This window comes from Trachymyrmex cornetzi, unplaced genomic scaffold, assembly GCF_001594075.2.
Source record: "Trachymyrmex cornetzi isolate Tcor2-1 unplaced genomic scaffold, Tcor1.1 scaffold83, whole genome shotgun sequence".
In the NCBI taxonomy this organism is placed as follows: domain Eukaryota; kingdom Metazoa; phylum Arthropoda; class Insecta; order Hymenoptera; family Formicidae; genus Trachymyrmex; species Trachymyrmex cornetzi.
Genome location: NW_017300169.1, coordinates 1,689,732 through 1,715,851, shown reverse-complemented (window position 1 = coordinate 1,715,851; position 26,120 = coordinate 1,689,732). Strand labels below are relative to the sequence as shown.

Genomic DNA, 26,120 nt, shown 5'->3' with positions numbered 1-26,120 from the left:
AATTATAAAAACAATTATTATTACTAACATTGTAGAGTAATAATTATAAAAAATGAAGTTTCTATTTATAATAATTTAACTACACAATTCAGTGTACCACTAAAAAAAAAGTCTAATAATAGCCATATCCAAACTGTTTGTTTAACGCATTAATTGGCGCAACATTTAGTCAATATTACTAAACATAATAATAGTAATTAACCGTTTGATAATAATTACTAAATATTTATAAAAATAAGATTAGCGTTTAATTGGTTATATTAATTATATTTAATCAAATAGTTGATAAAAATTATTTCAGCTTTAATATAACTATATCATCTACACTTTATTATTACTAGATTTGTATTCAGTAGGACCTGACGTACGAAAAAAGAAAATTGTGTCGTTAATAAATTAAGGTCGGTATTCATAGTTGGTTCTTTCAAGATCATCTTAAGTAATGTTTTACAATGATAATACTGCTCTGGGATTGACTAATGCCATCTTAAGATTGTACTTAAAACGGTCTTAAATATAAGATCCGATTATATACCGGCTTAAGTGAAGGCGGTGGCGGCAACGAAAATCCCGGTGAGGAAAAGAAAACAACAAGTTTCATCCCTTATATCATGTGAGGAGGGAGCGGATTACATATTTCATCAGCTGGTTGACGAGAAGTAGGCTAGCTTTATTCTACCGCATTCTCCTCACGCGAGCTGCGATATTGCCCCAGGCTCGATCAAAGCGGAGAAAAGTAGCGCCGAACTCCTGTAAAAAGCGCTTTTACTTCCTCGTAGCAGGTCGTGGCGTAATATCCGCGAAATAACGCTAGCGATCGCGATGTACGAAACTCCGCGACTCACGAGCGCAAGCACGTAAAATCTTCGCATGTCCTCGTAGAATCGACTCCGTTCCTAAGAAACATGTCTCACGACGAAGAACATCCGTATCTTTCTCCCGCGGAGATAACCCGTAGAGATTTCCCAGAGTATTTCTGGGTCAATCAACAAAATTCCTCCGAGTGCAGCGGAATAGAATCGAGCGAAATCTACAATAAGAGCGGTAAGAAAAACATTTTCCGGGCGGAACCCTTTCCACGTGCACCATCCTAAAAAAGACATTCACGGTTACATCCGCTTCAAAGAGCAGCTCTTCTACGAAATTGCGAGAGCCCCCTTCTGCCCCCTCTGTCAAGTGGCACGCCTCGCTGCATTGACTTGCTTCGAGGAAAGTTCGCGTTTGCATAATCCGGAGACAAAGGGAAACATCCTGAAGTGGCCGTCGTGTGTCTTCGCGAAAGGCACGTAAAGCGCTTTTATTTATCTAGTCCTCCATCCTCTGTCCTCCTTGGAGAAAGGGTGTGCAATTCTTGGGCGGTAATGAGGTTTCGACTTGTGGCGAGCTAGCCGGAAGTCGTTTCACCGAATCAGGATTGCTCCGGCTGCTTTCGTGCGCGCGAACGCACCGGACAGAAATTGGTTGTGGGCAACCGACTGGCAATCGGAAAAACGAGCGCCTGCAATCAGGACCCCGTGGATTTCAGTTGAATTACCGTGGTGCAACGTTGCTGGCTCGCGCGGTTAACGAGCGGCGATTATAAACCAGGAGATGGAGAGGCGAATAAGCTTGTTATTCGTTGTCTGCGCGACTTGTTATGTCGCGTACGTGAACGTATATTTCCAAAAAGTTCTCCGGAAACCTAACTCTTTAAATTTGGCTATACCACTATTTAAAAGTTATTACTTTGAATCTAATTGAACTGAAAAGGATCTTTATCTGTTAAAATATTTATTCTTTTGGTAACTTTGCTTTTATACTGTTATAGAGAAAATAATGAAATGATTAATTGCTGTAAAGAAAACATGTAGTTGTCTTAAAAAATATATATGTTGTTGGTAAGTATGTGTTTTATAAATTTTTATTTACTTGTTAATAACACTACAAAAATATGTACTTATTTTTTTTTTTTTTTTTTTGGATTGTGCACGTTACTTCAACCTTATAAGCTAACACAGCCATTATTGTTTTTCAAATCAACTAGAACAATAAAATCGAGAATAGAACAATTCAATAGCACTATAAAAATATATATTTATTTCTATTTTTCCTGCTTTTTTCTTATAACTGTGCTAATTTTAAATATTAAGCTTTTTGTTTAATCTTAAGATCAAGAACAGAGCAATTAATTTGCAAAAACCAGCAATTAATTTTTTTTAAGTCGCATTTGATTGTGTTAAAATAGCTTAATAGACATTTTTTCAGTCCGATTACACCAACAATAGCAACTTTCAAATGGTGCTACAGCAAAATCTATCTTCTATTTGAATGATTTGCCTACAAAAATTTTTGGTCAGCGTCTCATAATATATATATCTACAAAATATCTGTTTCAGCAAAACTTTTTCCATATGATTAATGTGAAGTTTACATAGTTCTATATGTATTGAGTTTGGAACGTTCGAATTTTGAAAACTCATGACATAGTTTTAAAGAGTACTTTTTAATTGAAAGTATGTGACATGGAAAGATTATTGTATTCTTTCTTTGTGGTAATTAAATCTCCAATTACAATATAAAAAAAAAACGAAATCCGCTTGAATCCAAGTAAAAATAATGAAGAGTTTGAATTAAATATTAAAATTTAAGGAAAATAAAATTAAGGATTAAAATTTAATTAATAATTTTACTCAAATTTAAATTTAATTCTATTTAAAATTATTTCAAGTTATTAAATTATTTTTAAAATTATATCAGTTATTAAAATTATTTTTGATCTTCTATAATTTATGTGTATCGTCGCATTGAGAAAAATGACGCATCTTAAAATTAGCGACTTTTCAATACAACATTTTAAAATTCTTTCTGAATCGAAATAACGTTTAATGTAGATACTGTATGGAAAGTAAGACATGAAAAGAAAGTGAAGTTGTGCATATTCATTATCCTAATTAAATAATTTTAATTAGAATAATGAATATGTATAACTTATCTTCCTTTCCATGTCACACTTTCCATGTAACATTAAATAGTTGTTTCAATTCAGAAAAGAATTTAAAGATGCTCTACTGAAAAGTTGCTAATTTTAGATGTGTTATTTTTCTATAATCAACGCGGCGATATACATAGGTTATACGATATTAAATTAATTTTCATAACTTGAGTAAATAATTTTAAATTAAATTAAATTTAAATTTAAATTTAAAATAATATTAATTAAATTTTAATATTGAACGCAAACTCCTAATTACTTTTATTTGAATTCAAGCGGATTTCGTTTTTTCCAAATTGTAATTGGAGATTCAATTACCAAAGGAAGAATATTTGGAGTAAAATGGATTACAATGCATCCGTCAAAAACGCAATATACGGTGCACCTGAATATTTAATAAAATGAACAAGTTTATTAAAATATATTTTATTCGCATCGTATAGGTGGTTACATTTCAAAAATCAGAGCGATGATACTCCGCTGATGGTTAAAAAGATGAAGCGAAATACACAGAAACTCTTCTACTGTCAGAAATATTATTCCGCTTTGCTGAGCGAAGAAGAAAAGTTCGCATCGGCAAACGTTTTTGATTTGGCTCAATATTTTTGCTTCGCGGATGAGAAATCGCAAATCCAGACATTCGCAGCAGAATGTATGCCTTGTTTAGAGGTAAATTTCATGCGAATGGAAAAACGGACGCGAGACGAGGGACATCGCAAAGGCGAAAAGGTAGCTAAGGCATTCGATTTCAATTCACGAGAGGAGTCTTGCATGACTTGAATGGAATCCGGCAGAGATCAGACACTCAAAAAGGAAACGCTTGAGAGACCCGCACAAGTTTGAAAGACTTAGCTTTAACGTTTCGCGATGAGCAAGAAATATTCCCGCCGTTGCGTCCAGAATGCAGCGGAACCCGACGGCAATATGAGGCGACTCGCGAGAGCGACTTTGATCGAGACAATTGGACAAATTCCTTTGCGTAATGTGCTGTCTTTGTCGTAGGAAGTAACGAATAGCAGAGCGAAAGGATGGGATTTATGGAAACTGCGCGACTGAGAACAGCGAATACCGGACTCTGTCGTCGCTCCGGAGCGCATTTTAAGGAAGCTTTTGTCTCGCGGCTTACTCGTCGACTTCATTTTCGCGACCACGGCAAATTCTCTGTAAAGTACGATCATAAAAAGTGTCTGTACTACATCTTCTCGATAAATTTCAAATAGCTTAAATATATTTTTCGTTTAATATATTAAAGATTGTTGACAAGTCTTCTTTTAAACTTGCTTTTACGAATATTATACTCATTCAATTATATCCCTTTGGAGTTGACAGTGAGTCTAATGAATCACTATACAGTGATTATTCGGATAACAAAGATCCTAATGAGTAAAAATAATTCAGCTTTCTCTGAGAAATAATGTTAAAATAAAAAATACATTATTAGATAAAGGGAGAGATTCCTACGTTGTCTTATGAAATAATTCAATAGATATTCATATAATATAATTACTTTTGATATAAATTCGTTAAGTGGAAGATCTTCAAGTATACAGAACGCAATTTACAAAAAAACACAAGAGGGAAAAAGGTTACGATTATGAAATAGGTAGTGAGATACAGAGTACCACCAATTAGTGGTGTATATAGTATAACATATCGGATTTTTTTGTTACATGTCGGATACGTACATACACACATTTTGTTACCTGCGGTTCAATTATATCATTTGAAAGAAACATTTAGGGCTCCAAGCTGGGTTGAAATTAAACAAAATTAATACCAATATATTTTCCAAAATTACATAAAGAGTACACCTGTAAAACTGCTATATACAAAACTAAAATGTAGCTTTAACAACAATAATGTAAACACTAATGACCAGTGTTATGTTACGACATATAAGTAGAGTGTAAAAAAATAATTTTGATGGTTGCCTTCAGGATGTAACACAAGTTACATAAAATATCATGATATTCCACAATCATCCACTTATCAAGTGATATTTCATTACTGTCTCCTTTTCTCTTCTTTAATTTCCTATTAGTTTTTAATTCGTGTATATATTTATTTAATTTTAAAGTCATGTTTAACCTAGATATGTCTTCTTGATTTGTATGATGAAAAAATGGAAGAGATAGTGACCTATATTGACGTTACGTTGCATTTTAGATAATTTAATTTCTTTTACTTTTATCATTATATAATTTTTATTATTTCAAACATTCTTTTATGTATTGCTGATGAAAGGTACTGTTACCCGAAACGTTCGAATAACACAGCACTTTTAAAAATTGGTTTTGTTTAGAGAGAGAGAGAGAGAATTTAATAAATATTATATATTAAATACCATAATTTTGCTCGTTATATTTTAGCCTTATTATATTAGTATAATTGTATCTATTATTATATTAATTGATTACTATAATTATTACACAAAAATGTTAAACAATTCAATTTTCATTATCTTACATCTGCAAATATGAATTATTTTTATTCATACATGACTTTAAATATAGATTTAGTATTCATTCTTTTTTATACGAGTTATGTCATTTTGGTTCCTTGAAATTAACTAGTAACGCACTTTTAATGTATTAAATGGATCTTACAAATCCAGTATCAATAATTATGTTACAAATTTCAGCTCCAAAAGATTAAATATAATTAAAAATTCAAAATAAAATTAAATGAAAAATTTAAGAAATTATATCAAATTTTGCTTCGGAAAAGAGTAGAATCAAATGATTTTATCAGATTATATCATCTAAATTTTTATTTCACAATAACGAAACAGTCTCACGTGTATTGTGTGCGATTAAAATTCTTCTTGATTAAAAAGTATCGTAGCTAAAATCGATGGCGCCGTATACTTTCGGCGCCTTCTCGTCGGCCTGTCCTCGTCGCAGCAAAGCAGTTTTCAATACGCCAGGTGCCGTTGATAAATGGCACGGAAATGTTCACGATGCAGTCTCAGCTATGAGACGTCAAACTCCATTGGCAAGTTAACGACTCAGTCGTTGTAACGACGGAAATTGACGACGCGCGGATGAGAGATATCGAGAGGAGACGCGTTCGAAAACGCGTCGCGAAACGCAAACCGCGCCACCGGAAACAGCTGTGACTGACATCGACAGGTTAGGTCAGTCCCGTCGAATGTCAGTATATGTTCCGAATATTGCGAATCTGTATATATGTACACGTCAGCTATATCGATCTGAAGATGAGCTTTTCCCGATATTAAAACTCCATAGTCCTTATAAGACGTATTAATCCATACCGTTCAAAGCTTCTTCGACAGACATAATTCAATAATTAATTAATTGCAAGGAATATTTCAGAAATCCTTGTACAAAAATCCAATTTAATATTTCAGAAATCCTTTTACAGAAATCCAATTTAATACTGAAAGATAGTGATTAATTACTTATTTTGAATACTAAAAGCACTGAATCACAATAAAAGTGTAGGTATCGTTCAAAGCTTCTTCGATAGAAACAATTAAATAATTAATTAATTGCAAAATATTTCAGAACCCTTTTTACAAAAATTCAATTTAATACTGAAAAATAGTGATTAATTACTTATTTTGAGTATTAAAAGCACAATGAGCATCAATGCTTTTAATATTCGAAATAAGTAATTAATTACTATCTTCTAATATTAACCCATCGGAGTTGACATCAAAATTTGTAACACAATTATTGACATTGGGCCCGTGAAACTCATTTAATGTATATTCGTTAAAAGGCACTACACTGTAAAAAGTGCAGTGTTTAAAATGTTTACACGAAAACACGTAGTGTTTTATTTATATTGAAAGAGTTTAAAACTAAAACATCTTTAAATGTTTAAAAAACGGAGACAAGAATAAAACATTTTAATATCATAAAATTAAACATTTCATTTTTGAGTGCAATTAACTTTTAAAAACCAAAATAACGTAACTCGTATAAAAAAATAATTTTAAGTTAATAACAATTTAACAATTTAAATTTGCAGATGTAAAGAATATAATTGTGTGATCCAACACTGTTTGATATCAAAAAGAAACAATAACCCAATCTTTTAAATTAAAAATAAAAAAAGGAACAAAATGTTGAAAATAACATTTTCAACTTTTAACTCCCATATGTATAATAAAACGTAAATCAAACATTTTTGTTAGTTTCAAAATAAGTAACGTCCATATTAATGTATGCATTTAATAAATAATAAACTAAAGAGTTAAATTTAATACATTCTTTTTTATAGTTAAATTGTTTAACTTCATCACATTAGTTAAATTAACGATATTGAATAGGAACAGTGGTGACATAAAAGTGATTAAAAATAATTCAAATTGGGCACAATTTGATATAAATTTGACAGTGCATTATCAACTTCAAAGAGTTAAATTTCTGTAAAGGCAGTCGCTTAAAGTGGTGTTAAAAAATACTATGACTTTCCTACTTGACAATACATATTAAGCTCTATTATCTATTCGCCATATCGGAATCTCGTAGATATGGCATGGAACACAAGAGGTTTACGAGAGCAACCCCGGCTCTTTGAGATCTTAATCCTCAAACTGAAATTCGCGCGTCATTAAATCTTTACACGCGCGACTGTAAATTGCGGCTACCGGCCGGAAGAGCGAATGCGGAGAGCAAGCGAGGTCTCTGGGTATTCCGCTCGATGGACCTTTAACGACAACGGCCACCGCACTTAAACCCAACACGTTTCGTGATCGTTGTGTCTCGCTCTCCCATGGGCGACCGACGACTTCGCTCGATTCTCCAAATTAACTCGATCCTTGTCGTATTATGAGTCATCCGCCAGAATTCATGTACACGCGATCGTTGGCAGTCCAGTATGGAATAAATTTTCTCTTTACACGATTGACATTTTCGTACGACTGAATGAATTCGCCGCAGTTCTTTAACACAATTCATTATAATTCACAAACAACTTATTGTTAGATTAATCTGATAATTTCAAAAACTCACATACATTACATTCTCATATACATATTACACTTATTTTATTCTGCGTTCGTATAGGATATATCACGTCACATTATACTAATTTTTTTCTGTGCTTATCCGACATTTCATCGTGATTCTATTACCAATTTTAACTTTGGACTTTAATTCAAATATTCTATTAAATACTGAAGACGTTCAACTGTTGACTTTTTATTCTTAGACTAAAGTTTCATGATGTTTTCTGATTTGATATTCATCTCAACAATCTGGTTTCCTTGTAAATGAAATATTTATTAATTCGTCAATACTATAGTGATCCAAAATAAGGGTCGTCTTCACTATAGCTTGTTCTTTTAATATATTTTTACACACGTATAACCTATGTTGGCACTCATTGACTAATTTTGAATAAATTTAGAACTGTCAATGATGATTATCTACTGGCAACGATGGCATTACAAAATTATTACAATATAAATTAAATAAAAGGAATGATGTGATTATTTTCGTACGAATATACAGCGTTACCTCAAATAACACAATTTAAAAATTAATTATTACGTTACTAGACGGAATAATTACATCCTGGGGAAGTAAATATCCCGTAAATTTTGAACATGTTACGTAATTCACGTTTCTCCTCTCTTCCACGTATTACATTAATTATTCGTTAATTCCTTTTTACTGGAAGTACTGCTAATAATTATGCAATGCATTCTTCTCACTTTTCGATTAAACTCGAAAGTTTCAATCCGATCGAAAAACGTCATTCTATAATATCACAATAATTCTGCGCAAGTTTTATTATCTATGTATGCACAGCGAAGTGCATTCGTTTCGAATTTCGAAGGGAACTTCCGAATCGCGTACGAAACTCGCAGCGGCATTTACCTCGATCCCACTTGACCCTTCCGCTAACCGCGTATTTATTCTCGCGCTTAACACACGGTCACCCTTTTACCGTTCAAGCCTGTCCTCGGCTGACGGACGCGGACGGTAATTGCGAAGCGACTACGGATTCCAAACGTCGTCCACTCTGTGCGTATCCATGGATTAACGAAATGGAATCCCGAAAGTGGCATATGCTACGCGCCACGCGAGATCAGCAGCCCTATCGTGATCAAGAATTATAACGAGCTGAGGAACACGATTCGTGATGAAAGCTCATCGTTCCCATTTATGTAATGTGTATAGTAGAAAGTGCATGACGCTATTGTCGCGGAAATCGTTAATCGCGAAAAAGAAGAGTTGGAAACAAAAAGTGTATAAAAATTAGACTGATTTGTCTTATAAAGAATTTGAATGTGGTCCACTTGACGCTATAAATGCTTCGATGTATCTCATTGATCAATCAGAAGATAGAATTTTACTAACTAAAAGATGAAAGAATATTTCGAAGCATCAAGTATAACTATATTATCAACGTGTGTAAAATTCGTAACGTCCAATATATACATCGTTTAATGAAATTTATAATACTGAATGAAAAAAATTCTCCGGCTTAAAAAGAGGAAGAAAATCATATGACTATTTTCATATTTTTTTCTAATAATAAAGTTTTTTTGTCATGCTATTTTTTATAATAAATAACATGTAAAGCAATATGAAAAAGAAACTGATTAAAAGTGTTGAAAAAAATGTTGATTTATTTTCTGTGACATCGATTAAATGACATTGAGGTCATTTGTGTGTGGCACAATATATAAATAAAATAATTTACAAGCATTCATACTCTTATATGAAAATGATAAACGGTGAAATTTAATTTTTTTAATTTCAAAAAATGTTCTTTAAACCTCATTCCTTCATAGAAATATAGTTTCTCAAAATTCTGTTTGCGATTAAATTAGTTAAAACTTTCTTTCTCATAAGATTCAAGCTAATAAGCATTTGTATAAATGTATATGTAATAAAAGTTTAATGAAATTAAAAAAGGAAACAATATTTTCTAATTTGTACAAAAAGAAGTGAAAATAATCTGTATATGTATAGCTATATTTTTAGATGCTACAGCAAAATCATTTTTTCTATGTCATTTCTCATACAGCAGATGCATGAATAAATATATTTGTGTTTCAGCGAGCAGCGATATCAAGGTGGAGTTCAAGATGCCAAAAGAGGCCGAAGTGGGTTCTTCGATCGAGCTGAGATGCGAGTGGCGAATAATGAGTGGAAGCAATCTCTACTCGGTTAAATGGTACAAAGATGATCATGAATTCTTCCGATATGTGCCGGACAGCAGCCAAAGGACTCAGACATTCCCCCGACCAGGCGTGACAGTCGAGGTGCGTCCCTTAATCTAAGTCTGCATGTTGAAAAATTCCAGTTAAGTTCTACTAATTAACTTCGAATATTTAATATTGTATTATTATTAATTTAATCAAACATAGTCGGATGCAAAAATACGTAGAATTAAAATATCTTATACATATATTTATTTTGTGTGTATTTTTTTTAAAAAGACACTGAAAAAAGTCTGATAATAGCTATCAAATATATTGTATTTTGTTTAACGTATTAGTACAATATTTAGAAAATATTATCAAACATGGCAATTATAAAAGTAAAACAAAATATTTAGAAAAGCAACATTAGCGTTTAGTTTTGATTATATTAATCGAACACTTGAATTAACATTTGATCTTATTTCATCAAAGCTTTAACTATCATTAACACAAAAAGATTTTGTTGATATAAAAAGCTAGATACAGATCTGAAAATAATTTTGTTAGACTATCAAAATAATTATGTAGAGTGCTCAAATTAGTTGTTAGAATATCAAAACTTTTTGTAACATTGCTTATCATGCTTAAGACTCGTAATTATTTCGATGGGTCAACTAATTAAACATAGTTATTTTCATGAGAGATGGCTCAGAAAGGGTCCTCACTAATTTCAACGAAACTTTAGTAGGATTATAGAGTGTGTTCCCCTGAACATCATTATATTCCTATTTAGGCGTAGACAGTCGACCATTTCCGAAATATTTCAGTATTAAATTTAGCAATTCATTAGAGCTTATTAGAACATTTATACTTGAGCATTTGTAGCGGATATAGTAACAGCCTTTTAAATATAAATTAATTCCTAAAGACTCCTTAATGTTACAAAATGGTTGGATACAACAAGGCAATAGGAGTCAAGCATGGTAATTCTTGTGCAAATCAAACGGTTAACAAAACAACTTTATTAATAATTAATCCGTTTACATGTTTCGGGTCACTTTTGAGCCATCCTCAGAGACAGTATGATGTTGTGATTACAAAAAAATTTCAATCAGTGTACAGTCTTCGTTACATTAAAATTAAATTATTAAAGATTCAGTTTTAATTTTGATGTCCGTCTAAACTATAATTAATATCAAAGTTTCCTTTTCTTCTTTTTTTTTCTTTGCGATTAACGTTTTAAGTGTATTAAAAGTTATCCATTAATTTCAATATAATTGACACTGATTCGCTGAATGGTCAAAGACTAGTTTTTGACTAAATCTATAGAATTTAAGTGTGTGCGATATGATGAATTTTTGTTTTAGTGAGTTACCTTCTATTGTTTTATAATAAATCATTTTTGCTTCCAAAAAATTTACCTTTTAATAATTTTAATACATTTTAGATTGTTATTAGAGTTCGTTTTTATATTATAGTTTCAGTTAATAAATGGAGGTGGCTCACTGAAATAAATTAGTTTGTAAAAAAAAATTTGTTTTTGTAATTACAACATCATACTGTCTCTAAGGATGGTTCAAAAGTGAGCCGAAACATGTAAGCGGATTAATTATTAATAAAGTTGTTTTGTTAATTATTTGGTTTGCACAAGAATTACCGTGCTTGACTCCTATTACCCTGTTGTATCCCCAACCATTATTTAATAGCCTTTTAACTTACTCAAGTTCAAATCTTATTAACAATTAATATTTTTCTGTTATATAATATTTTATAATAGGAATAATTAATATGAGAAATTAATTATATTTTTATTATAGATTACTGTTATAAACTTTAAGATGAAAATTTTGTTAAAAATAAAAAAAAATTTTAAATACCATGAACTCGAGTGTAAACTCTAATGAAAACTGCCGCTAATAAATTTAATATTAAAATATCTTGCAAACAATTGATAATCCTGCCAAGTTTCATTGAAATCGGTGATAATCACTTCTAAGCCTTCCCTGTCAGATCTGTATTTTATTTAACTAATACTTCAACAAAATCGTTCTTTCCGTGTATAGGCTTGATTATTATTATACCAGACATTTTTTCAATGGATATTGCAAAAATATGGTGATAAATCGACAGTTAGAGAGTAAAGTGAGAAAAATATTAATGTAACAGTCGCGGAAGATTATCGCGGTTCGATTCTTCCGCCTCCTCCTTCTCGATTATCGAAGTACTCTCCTAGCTCGCTTGATACCGAGAAAAGAACAAAGTGATACTCCGTCATCAACCTGAACGAAGCGTTGATCCGCGTATTCACGCGTTTCGAGATCGGGAACATCTTTTCCCTTTGTCGTTTCTCACGATGCAAGCGAGATTCTTTAAAACGCACGGAAATCCGCATCGCGTCCGTCGATTTCTTTCACCGACTGTACGCGGGACTCGATGCAATCAATCTTCACCCCCGTCCTCCCTTGTACTTTCCTCACTCCAACTTCAGCACCGGGACAGGAAAAGCTCGAGAGCACGCAAGCTTTCGATAAGACGAACGAAAGGGGAAGACATGGGAGAAAGAGCAAGGCGGAGCTGCAGACGTGTCGGGATCCGTACACAAGTTTCCGCGATTCCGATCGGTAGCGCGACCGTAAGCAGACGGCACCATCACGTCCCGATGTAATTCATCTTACCAGAGCTGCCTAGCGGGTTGGCCGATCAGTCGACCGGCAAAACGTGCCGGGCAGCGTATCCAGACCGCGTTCTTGCGCTGGTACAAACGAGGCGCGAGTTCATTCCACTGCCGCTATTGCCGCGATGCTATATCATCTTTCCCCGCAAGCTCCCTCGTGTAAGCTGTCAGCTACTGGAAGCTATCTCCTCCCGGAGTAGGTTAAAGGAAAGCGAGACTACCGAGAAGCCCGATGAATAGTCTTTCGTATTACATTGACGATAGCCATGTCGGACATAACCGAATCAGATCAGTCAACGATAAAAAGGATTATGTCGTATATACATATAATACCGAGGAAAGCATAATGTCATTCACAAACTTGAGGTGAAAGCGATTAGAATGAAAGGAGCATCCTAAGTCTGTACTCACGAGAGGAAGTGAGGAAGAGAGAGAGAGAGAGAGAGAGAGAGAGATTTTTATTTCTCCCATTTTTTAATTCCAGGATGATATTAAGTATTTAAAAATATTGAAACATAGTAAATTTATTATTTTAATAATTAAACTACTAACTTGAGATTATATTAAACTGAATTAAATGGAAATCACGTCGCTGTAAATGGAACGCGAATTCATTTTCCAATAAAAAGCTGTCAACAGTGTGATATTCTTATTTAGAATTCATTAAAGAGAAGTGAGACTGTAGTCATTAAATTTTTATATAATATTGATAGTGTCGTATTAGGTGCTACAAATAATAATAAGAATATGCAATTATTTTTATAACACTATTAAATTATACAGTCTAGATCGTAAGTATAAAACAACCTCATTATTGCATTTTCTTGAAAAGAGCACTAATAAAATTAAAAAGAAAAGCTAACAAAATATTAAAATTATTATAAAAATATTATTTTTTAATAAAATCGTTTCTTAATTTATTTTTTGTAAAATATAACGTTTATGTGAATTATGGTGGTTTATATTTTTAGTCGAGGCTATATATTAAGAGTGTGCTCCACTTAATGTTCGTAATGTTTGCATGTATCATTTCGTCCTTGTTTAATATGTATGATGACAAAAAGGATAAAATAATACTTGTGAGCATTGCAAATGTTAAACGGAACCTAAATAATATGTAAGAATACAAACGAGTTTATTATCAATATCAATTTTATGTTTCATTCGGTCCGACCATAGCGTGGTCATTTCTACTTATCCACAGGTTGCCTGATTACGCCCGTTTCTACTTCGTATTCTCTTATTATAACGCGGTCTTTGCTACTTATGAAACTTGTACGAATGTTGAGAATTTGAATTAAATTCGCAGACAGCTGTATAATTACGAAATTAAAATAAGGACTCAAATTAGAATCTCCGAAAATGTAGAGATTTACATTTCAACGTTATTTCTGGAAACGAAACTATTCTTTAAAATAGTTCTCTCACATATTTATCAGTTTAATTTATACCCCACAGACAGTTTAAACACTAATCTATATTTTAGAGATGTATCAAGAGTCGTGAATTAATCTATGGCGTAATGTAAAATTCAATCACCGTTGCATAATTATAGTAACTTCTGTCAACAACAATTAAACGCGCGTGTACACATTCTCGATAAAATCGATCCCGGAATGCATTCACCGCATCCTTTTGCCGATACCAACGAAACAGGAGCTTGTTCACTGAATCTGAGGATACGTCATTTTCTCTAAAAATCTCGATATACTGATATACATTTGTCTGTCGGTATTCTCCATTGGAAACGAGATCTTGCTGGAATCAGAGAGAGCGCTGAAAGACATTGAATAGCGTATCAACGCAATAGTGTTCGGATATTTTCTATATACGCACGGAATTACGTTTTACCTCAATAGAGAACTTTTAATTCATCTATTTGTTTGCAGCAGTATGTGTCAAATGTGCATTACTTTGTTTTGAAAATATAATATCTTATACAAAAAATCGCAAAAGCAGGAGCTTTGTGAAATTACTAAGGATCACTTCGACCAACTTTAATTAACTTTAATCAATAGTTAGTCCATTGCAATTGCATCGTTAAATAAGGCGCCTTCAAACGATATGACCATCACATATATGATATTTGCTAATGTTGGCATACGTTGGTCATATCGTCTGAAGGCGCCTTAAGCGAAATGACAAATGCGATTGGTCAATTTCAGCAGACTAATCGTCGATCAAAGTTAATCGGAGTTGGTCAAAGTGACCCTAAATGCAAATGAAAGTTATTTATAAATTAAAATCTCTCTTTCTCTCCCTTTCTCTCTCTTTGAAAACGTATACTGTAAAAAGATAATAAATATTTGTTTGAATATATTTACTAAATCTAAACATTTATAACTTTCTAAACATTTATTTGATGCAAAAACTATTAATTTTTATTTAACTATAATTTTTTTATTGAATAAATATTTATTTACTGTAAGTAAATGTTTATTTAGTAAGTAAAAAAAATGTGTAGATTTAAAAAAATATTAAGATTTAATAAACTTTGTTTCAATGTACAGAAAAAACTGAAAATAATTGTTTTAAACCATCAAAATAATTACGTAGAACGGCCAAATGTAATTGCTAGAAACTTTTGTAGCATTATTATTAACACTTACGCGTTCTACGTAATTGTTTTGATGATTCAACAAAATTTTTTTCATATCTGTATATTCAGTTAATTTTTTAGATACTTCGGCAAAACCGTTCTTTCCGTGGAGATATGAGAAATTTATAAAAAATAGCAATGTTTAATTAACGGCAATCGAGATAAAAGAATTCCTTCATTATATTATTAGAAAAGAATAAAACACTGGTACAACATTTGTATAGCAAAAACAAATTAAATTAATATTTGTGTATTTTTCTCGTTTCACATTCTCTCACACTAGTTATCGTCTAAAAAAATATAATATTTCTGGCAGTAAATGCGATATTGATAAAAACACGAACAGATTCAAAGTCTATTTCGTCCCACGGTATATTATCTTCTTCCAAGATCTCCATTGGTCTTCGATTCTCTCTCGGTTTCGTATTTCTGGTCCCTTCGCCATTGAGTATCGAATGTTTCGAAGAATGCAATCGACCAGATTGTACTCCAATATTCTACAAATGACGTTCCCGATTCACCGGTCTGTCTCTTCTCGTCTATGAGCTAGAACATCACGTAGGATAGTATTTGCGAGATGTAACACACATACGCGAGATCAATCTTCGCAAACAGCAAAATAAATCCTGGCAGATACGATAAACAGTTGATTTAAATACGATCAAATTAGGTGGTTTAATTTAAAAATGACATAAGTTCACTTTAAGTAATTTTATTAAATATGCGCGAAAATATTTTACAAAATTACATTTTACTAGTTATTTGTCGGACTCATACATTGCTTGTGCTATATATTATTTGTTACTTATTTATTTAAAAATAACATAAGAGCGAGGTGTTTTCTTAAATTCTACTAAAGTAGCTTTTAAAAGATAAGCCAATTAAATATTTACAAAATATTCATGTATAATCGTAAATGCATGATATCAAAGCTAAAAAAGAGAAGACGTGGAATCCTCGAAAGCGTTGTTGGCGCGCAATTTTTTGTTAATTTTCACTACACGTGCTATCGTTGATCGGCGGTAATCCCCATCAACAAAAACGAGCTTGTAGTATATCGGGAAATAAAAATGTAAATCCTCTTCGAGGACATTCTCGATATCGCGTGCAAACATTTCCCGGCTTAGCTAGCGAGGATTTTAAATTTCATAAACTCACTGATATCATTGTAATAATCTAAAGCATGACATAAAAACAAAAACCACAAATGCTATATATGTGTATGTGTTTCTATAAATATTAAAAAAATATTAAATCTCACTTTTATTAGAAATTCAAATATGTAGCGTCAATAAAATTAAAAATTATTCGAATATAATTAAGAAATGTGTAATTAATATTTTATAACATTAGATAAACAATTTTTTTGGTGGTGGAATTTTAATATTATAAAATTTAATTATATTATATTTTTTATAATAATTTTCGATAAAATTTTCAATTCTGACATCGTAACATTTTCACTCAATAAAGCAAATCGATGAAACGAAGTACCATCATTTCGGCATAGTAATATCTAAAGCAAACAGAACTATTAAAATGGAGATTCCTTTGTCAAATGCACACATTCAGAAGGCGGCGAACTTCCGCAAGATTTTCGGCACGTCGTACAGTCGGCGCGGCTCGAAAACAAGGTCAGTAGCAACGATAGTTTGACGATAGTTTGAGGATAGTTCCGGGTGAGATCACCCTCGACGCGAAACTTTCGGGCCATTCGCTAGCTGGATAATACCCTTTCCTCACAGTTTTTTGCTCTTCTCTCGTTCTCTCCTCCCCTCTCCCTTCATCATTTTTTAAACTTTCCACCAGAAGAGTGGAGTGTGAGTTCTGCCCGCATGTGCGCACGGTCGTTTGCGCAGAAATTTAAATGATTTAGCTCCCACCCCGAGGGAACACGCCAATTTTTGATGTTCCGGCAGAACTTCGCCCTACGAGATATATCTCCCAATGCGGGAGAGCAGTCGTGTAATGGCGGCGCAGAAACGACGCTTACCACCCGATCGTCGTCTAATCTAAGAGATTTGGATTTAAGATCTAAAATTATGTTTGTCAAAAAAATAATTTCTCATTGATTAATACTTAAAATCTTCTTAATAATTTAAGAACATGCAAAAGGACCTCGCACTAATCATATAATGGATTTATTCAAACTGACTGAAACTGTGACATTTTATACACTGTTAGAAATGTTCTCAAATTTCATTAACTTTTAATGTACATTGGTGAATGAAGTTTAATTTCTCTGTAACTGAAAGGACTATTAATGCACATGTTAATGAGATTTAAGTTTACAGTAACTGAAAAATTAAGTGTAATGAAATTTAATATACTTTTCATTTACGGATATAAATGACGTTTAATTAATTGTAATTGAAATGACTATTAATGTACATATTAATGAAGTTTAATGTACTTTTACATTTACGAATATTAATAATATTTTAATTAAGCCTAATACTATTAACGCTTAACGTTTAATACGTTTACGTTTCTTACATGTCATTAACGTAAATTACTTTTCAGTTACAGATCTCGTACTTTTCATTAACGTGTAAATTAATTTCTATAGTAATGTGTTCATTAATTTCAATACACACGTTTATCACATTTAAGACTACTGTAATTTAGTTTTTATTTACATTATTCATTACATTTAATTTCGTGCATAATCACATGCTTCCTTTACATGTTAATTAAAATTCATTGAGAAATTTCTAACAGTATAGATTATTAGATACTGATCAGAAGTCTCCATAATAAGTACAACCATTAAAAATGGGTAATTTGGCACCATTTGAAAATTGCCATTTTGAGTCTAATTAAACTAAGAAGTATTTTTATCTACTAAACTATTTATTTTAAGATACTTTACTTTAATGTTGTACAAAATAATGAGATGAATCGATTGATGTAAAGAAAACACATAGCTGCTTTTCAAAAAAATTATGCAATTTGCAATATGCAACTGTATATTTTTTCTTAAAACAACTATGTGTTTTCTTTACATCAATTGATTCATCTTATTCTGTGCACAAAAGTATTAAATATAATTAAAGTATTAAATATAATTAAACGATTTAATTTATTTAATAGAGAGAGATATAAAGACACTTTTCAAACCGATTAAACTCAAAATAGAAACTTTCAAATCTGTCCAACTTTTATGGTTTGCTTATGGAGACTTTTGATCAGCCTCTCATAATTTATAAAAATATCAATTTCATCCAATTTGACTGAGGCTATTTTTCCCATATGATCAGTGCGAGGTTTTTGCATGCCCTGTCAAAATAAATACTTACAGAATTAAATCTGAATAATTTACACATTGTTTACCGCACTAATAACTTTAGAACCTGATTGTCTTCTTTTTTTAATTAACATAAGTCCAATTTGTTTATTATCTAAAAATTTGTTTATCCCTTTGAATTCAATCATTCTCTACGTTGTTCTTTACTTTTAAAAAGCCGTTTCATGCAGCAAATTGGCATGATACATCAACTTTGTATATAATTTCACAAAAGGAATGTATGCGGTATATGGAAAGCCCGATGGAGGACACAATGCTGAGGCTACCTATGTGTATCGATGTGGCTATTGCTCCGATGCACACGTACTCAGCATCCTTGAACAACATTAAACGGCCGCGGCTTTATGGTTTCCGCGGATTGAATATCATGGGTGACCGTAACTACATTAATTATCCGCGCGATTCATCTAATGGAATGGAAAGCCGTTTTAAGCCGTAACGCATTCCTGCCCTCGAAATTCCCCATTTGTATGCAGCTGCTGTTCCGCATTACCGTTCTCTCGACCGTGTCACATATCGAGATACTGTCGCGACCGTTCATCGAGGAAGTACAAGAGAAAGAGAAAGGGAGGAGAGGAAAGAGAGAAATATGCCATTTAATCACGATGCGGACTTTCAAGCCCTTTTGTATTTGAACGCATTAAAATAGCGCTAATATAGTAAAGTGAGTATAACATTTGTCTTACTATCAAACAAAATAAAACATATTCCACTTCTCATGTCTTCGTACGATGTTTTTAATTCATTAAAATTTTGATATTTCGCACACTAAATTCTTTTCAATTTTTAAAAAATGCTTATTAGCATTATTAAATTGTTTATTAATTTAATTTTTGATTATGTACTGCAGCTTCAGATTAACAAGGGGCCTATCATAAGTATTTAAAATCGATTCGATTCTCCTTGAAACATGTTAAATACAAAAATCTAAGAAATATGTATTTTTTATATCGGCTCGATATCGCATCTTAGATTTATGGGCTGAATTTTCAAAAATCTAATATTTTTTAAATATTCCCATTCTCATTAAATTCTGAAGTCGTTTAACTTCTTAAATCTCAAATAGGATCAATCTAAAAAGTCTCTTGGGATTTTGTGTTTAACAATATATTTCAAGAAGAATCGAATTGGTTCTAGACAGTTGTGACAGGTCTTTTGTAAGACTGTGTCCCCAAGATCGACAAATAATCAGCGCGCAGTTCGCTTGAACGCGATTTGCTGGAAAATTATAAAATTCACGTAAAAATATATTACAGATCTTCTTTAATCAAATATGACCTTCGCTTATTTGTGTTGAATATTTCTTAGTCAACTTACTATTGAAATCTTGGCACTGCAAATTTCACAAACGCAATAAAATAATCATATCGCCCAGTAAGTTGAATGTTTTATCACAACGTTCGGTTGATTAAGACTCGTTTACTTAATCCGAAATCAGCTTTAATGTAATTGACTGCAATTTGCAAACAAAATTATATAAAGTGAAAAGAAAATCAAGAGAGATAATTAGAGTGAGAACTTGGGTAAGAACTCGAATTGACTCGGTTTTAAAACTCAATAACGTGAATCGCGAAAACCTACCGACGAAAAAGATTCTTTAGACCGCAGTTACGTGGCCTAGGCTAGACTATGTAAGGAATATAAATCAATGGGACAACGAGGGACGACGTTGACGGCGCCACTGTGTTTCTCCGAGTTCGCCACCGAAGGAAAGGCTGCGTCGTTTGTTCTTTTATCGCGCGGCATTTGCATGTGCTTCGCGTGCGACTTAAGACGGCCCGTAAATAGAGTAACTTCCCGAGCAGCCGGTACGTGGGCAGGAAACGATCGAATGCTCACGCCAAGGTACCCGGTGACGGTATGGTGGTACCCTCCTCCTCTCCTTCTTCTTCTCTTCCCAGTTGGCAAGAAAACAATGAAAATTTCCAAACAATCTGACTAATCTGCCACGACTCCGCAAGCCGCGATCTTCCGCCTCATAAATCGCTGGTCCAATAGCTCCTCTCGAGGGCAGTAAAACCTAACAACGCCGCACCATCGCCAACGATCTATATTATTCACGAACCGTCCCCTCTGTGAATTCCAAACATCTCTCGTCGCGACGCATAATCAACCAACAGCGGCGTGTTGAATACTACTTTTACATTCTAAAAAATATGAATGTGTGGATTTAACGCCATAAATTATGTTATATACTTTATATAATTGTGTTTAAATAACAGTGTTGGTGTTGATATAAATATTAATATGGTGTGGATTAAACATCATAAGTTTTAATTCTAGATTGTCTAGATTGATACGTGAATTTTACAAGTAAGTGAGATTATTGAATGCTAAATTATGCCTTCAGTGGTCATTATTAAAAAATCCACTGTCATGCTAAGAGATAGGACAAGCGATGACAAATTTTTAAAAATTCTGTCCATTATATTATATAACAGTTTAAATTCCTTGGTTGTTACTATTATAAAAGAGAGCGTGAATAGTAACATGAATTTTGAAGCAACTTTGTATTATTAGTTTGTGTTATTATACATTTTATTTAAGTGTTACAAAGAGACACACACACAATTGAACTACACACTCCATTTCAAGATTAAATTTGATAGTGCTTATTCCTTCTTTCTCTTTAATTAGGTTACTTGCGTTTATGAAAGTCTAGATTATATAAAAATTTTGTCATTAAAAGCGTGAAATGTATGACAAATTTGTGTTACATCATACTTGTGTTCGTAATTAATTTACGTAATTAATACTGTATCACTCAAAAATAATATTCTAGAATCAAATCCGTATCACACATTCATGTGAGTATTAACATATTAACACAAACATACTGAGAATTACACACACGCACGAAAAGGTTTCATTAGAAATATCTTAAAATTTAGCCAAATAGAGATCTGAAAATAATTTTGTTGAACCATCAAAATAATTATACATTCAAGCTGGTTGTTGGAATGTCAAAACTTTTTGCAGCATTATCCATCACATTTAAAATTCCTGCGTAATTATTTTGATAGTTCAACAAAATTATTTTCAGATGTATATACATTAATATATATATATATATATATTACATTTTTAAATACTTCAACAAAGTCATTCTTTCCATGTACAAATATTGCTTGGTATTAAATTCACATCTATATTTTTTAGAATGTACCGATCATCGTCACCCACTAATAGTATGATGTGGAATCAACGATGATCTTAGCGATAATTGCGATTCGAAACGAAACATCGCATTAACAAGAGACGAAAAATTATGTCCGACTTGAGCGATAGTACGTCAGATTTTTATCCTGCTTTAACATCGCCAGGGAGGAGTGCACGAGATTATCTCTAAGACGCGCAAGGAAGTTTTATCCACCTAATCTTTCTGCTTCGCGAAGAAATGCAAAAGGGCTCTTGCGTCGCTCTCTCTCTCTCTCTCTCTCTCTCTCTCTCTCTCTCTCTCTCTCTCTCTCGCGCGCGCGCGCACACACACACATTTTTCTTTTTCTTCCGTTTCTCTCATGCCCACCGAGAGCAAATAGAACCAACAACATCCATTACACGTCCGCATCCGTCCATTAAGCGACGAGTCTATGGACGTCGTTTTGGATGCGCTTAATGGATTCCGCGAGAAGGTTAATTCAACGAAGATGAGAGTGAATAGGGAAGATGAATATCTTCGGGACGCACGGCGCGCGCAAGGCGCACGGAAGCGAATTTCACGGTGCATTATCCTTCACAATTTTTTTTAACAGTCGCGGATCGTGGGACAAGATTCCTCAGCCGTTCATCATTCTCACCGCGAATTTTCTGTAATTTTCTCGAAAACTGTCATATTTAATTGTAAAATAATGAACATGGAGCTTAACGCTTAACGCATGCGATATATCTTTGTAAGTTTAGAATGAAAGAACGCGCTTGTCTTCCTTTTCACGAATCAGACGACTCGAATCCCATTATATTTAATATGAGTGGTCGACAGTCCGCTCGAACAATTGCAACAATCGCGGACGCACTCACGCGTTTAACGTCCGTCTATCATGGTCTTACACGACGATTAAACGTCATTGCTAGCCACGGGAATTTAACGACTGTTGTCGTGACATTCGTTCATATATGGCTTTCATCCTTGGAAATTCATCGCAACGAATAAAGATTCCGAGAGAAATGACGTTTTATGGGTTATTCAAAGTTAACGCGCCATGTAACTCGGCGATCTCGGCGATCTCGGCGGTTCTCCATAAGACGGATACGGTTTCGTAAGTACGTTTTAAAAACCAGCACACCAGGAGGAACAGTATTCCTCGCATTAATGCCGGCGGAAGACACATTGAGAAACGACGGCAATAAAAAGAATTGAATATAAAGCTGCGGTTGTATGTATATATGCGTGAGCATTGGAATCGCGGAGGGAAGGAATTCGAGTTTACGGTCAAATAAATATAATTATCCTACGCCACAACAGAACGAGGATACAACAATGTTACGATATTACAGCTACTAATTCACTCACCTTGAAAAGGAGAAATTACTCTGTCGGAAGTGAAAGTAGCAGCGAAATATCGTAAAATATTTGCATAATCATCTGATTAATTGTGACTCGTAATTTTTAATTGAATTCGATTTTCGATTAAAAGCCGTTTTTACTTAAAAGACGATATTTGAGATATTTGAGAAAAATGTCAGTAATGAAGGTTATTTGATTAATTCGATAGTCCAGAATCGCTGAAAATTATAGGAAAAATGTAGAATCAGAGATAAATAGATTTTCTATTTGAAATTTAAAATAATATGTATTAAATATTAACGCACCTATAACTTACTATTTTATAATTCGGTATTAAATACGACTACTTTCAATAAAATTGTGAGACAGCGAAAATGATAAATGATTAAAAAATCCTATCCTTTCACGTTTATACTTAAAAACCGTAAAAGCCGATATTTGAAGGTATTTGAGAAAAATGTCAGTAATTTGAAACATATTAAAAAGATGAGAAGACGAAATTCTTTGATCGTTTATCATTTTCGTTGCAAATTTCCTACGATTTTATTTAAAGTAATCACATTTAATCCTAAATTACAAAATAATAAATTATAAAGTAATAAATTAATATTTAACACATGTTATCTTAAATTTAAAGTAGAAACAATATACATATTTATCATTGATTCTGTTTCTCTATATTTTTTAGTGATTCTGCATTATTAAATAAAATAATTTAAAAATCGATATCTGAATGTATTTGAGAAAAATGTCAATAATTTTAAACATATTAGACAATTGTTTGATTCGATGATCTAGAATCGCTGAAAAATATAGAAAAAATATAGAACCAGAGAATACATTTTTTCTATTCTAAATTTAAGATACGTGTTAAATATTAATGTATATTACTTTATAGTTTATTATTTTATAACCCAAGACTCTCTAAATACGATTATTTTCAACGAAATCAATTCAACGTAGGTTTGCAGCGAAAATGATAAATGATGAAAGAATCTCGTTCTCTTATCCGTATGTGATAAAAAATAATACAAATGATAAAATAGAATTGGAAGCGAGAGCAGCAATAAGAAAACGGCTTTACCCGTCGCGCATTCGCAGTTGCGTGTCTGCGACTACTTCCGCTTTAATAACGTCTCGTGCAGCCGAAAGACAAATTACTATGGCGCTCGCGTTTTCCGGAAAGTACCTAAGAGCATCTTTCCTGTGTCGAGCGAGCTGAGGTTCCATTCGGCGACGTAGATTAGCGAGGACGTTGCAGCTAGTCGAGTAAGGTTTGCTCTCCCTCCTACCTCCTACCCCGGGTATTATACTTGCAGCCGCGGTAAGAAGTTGCGAATCAACATCTCGTTATCCGGAATTCGAAAACTTTCGCGTCTGCAACCGACTACCTCTCTCTCCGTTCTCTCCTCGCGTACTCCCGAGAAGAGGCTGATTGTTGCGCGACCTTTTGTATAATTTCCGTCTATCTCTCGAGAAGATTGGAGCCCCCTTCAGGGTCGCGACAAAAGTAAGTAGACAAAGTTGCGAGATTCAATTGATGAAACAGCGGATTGTATCGCACTAAGGAGCATACAACAAAGAGAAAAAGAGTAGGAGAGAGAGAGAGAGAGAGGCAGAAGATACTTGACAACATCAATAACAAGGCACATCGCAAATCTCTTCCCTTAAATCCTTTCTCTTCGCCCTTCAAGAGCAACGACTTCGGTTATGTGGACTTCCAGCAAAGCCGGAACGCAACGCGATGAATGAAGACAAAGTCAAAGCTGAGAAAGCATCTCGTTTCCGAAACTAAGAACGCCTTATCGTTGATATCAGAGAAAATCCAATCTAAGAAAAGTGGCTAATAACGAAAGTCCTGACTAAAATAATTCATGAGAATATCTGGGATACGTCTGTCTTATTTTAGAAAGTAACCACGTTTCTTCGGGCAGAAACTTTGAGATTATTAATTAACCCCGAGATTAACCCTTTATGGATCCCTCGCGTTTACAGTCGTCGTCTTTATTTTATGAACTGCTTGCTCAATTTTTATGAAAAATTTGGCTTATGGAATAATTTGATAATGCTTATTATGTGAATTGAGATAAAATATAAAACATTTAAAATAGTAGATTCAATATAGCGAACAGAATTTAAAAAAATAATTTGATTATCATAAAACTCGATTTTAGACAGTTTTTAATTGCGAAATAACATCGTTTTTCAAGTTTTGCTTTATTTAAAGCACATCAGTGCTACGTAAACTGCAGTTAGTACTGATTTTCAAACTAACTTTCAAACTCATACACTATATCTTCCTTTATGGAGATACTACTTTTAAAATTCAATATTTTCAGGCTATATTCAAATTCAGTGATACTAGGAATATCCTAAAACTGAGTTTTACGATAATCAGATTAGTTTTTTGAAATTTAAATTTTAGAATTCTAAGACCAAAATTGAATTGAGCGACCCTGAAAATTCTTAGAAAGCAAGATCTTCCACGTTACTTTATTAAAATGCTCCGGTCTTCAAAAGGTTAATCAATGATCGTGGATACGAAAGAGTACGTCGTAATTCGGACCGGCTGGTTAATGCGGGACGATACCTTCGTCATCCACAAAGCACACCACTAAATCTCACTCCTCGCGTGATTAATTTTACAGGGCGACGTCATCAAGGGAGTCGAAAACTTGAAGACGACTCCTCGTCTCCCCGTATCCTATTTCGAGGGGGATCTGGACTGGCGCAGTTTCATCCCTCATCTCTCAGCCCAGCTCTCTTCCCTTAATACGCGAGCAGTGTACAATTTCGAAACTTAAAGGACGAAGTCAAGGAGGGCTCCGAGCGAATTTGCCTAAGTTCTCCGACTTTGCTTCCTCGCTCGTCCCTCGAATTATTTCGAGCTTCTATCCGCCGGTAAAAGTAATTTTGTTCCTGAACAGAGAGAGAGAGAG

At 33.2% G+C, this 26,120-nt stretch overlaps 1 protein-coding gene across 1 annotated transcript in view; it reads left to right on the top strand.

Moving 5' to 3' along the window:
• Positions 1-905: 905 nt before the first annotated feature.
• Positions 906-26,120, top strand: part of LOC108768716 (uncharacterized) — a 138,420-nt gene continuing 113,205 nt past the window's right edge. Inside the window, exons 1-2 of the mRNA XM_018519254.1 lie at positions 906-1,044; positions 10,012-10,217. Coding sequence (XP_018374756.1) covers positions 906-1,044; positions 10,012-10,217 — 345 coding nt within the window. The remainder of the gene's footprint in view (positions 1,045-10,011; positions 10,218-26,120) is intronic.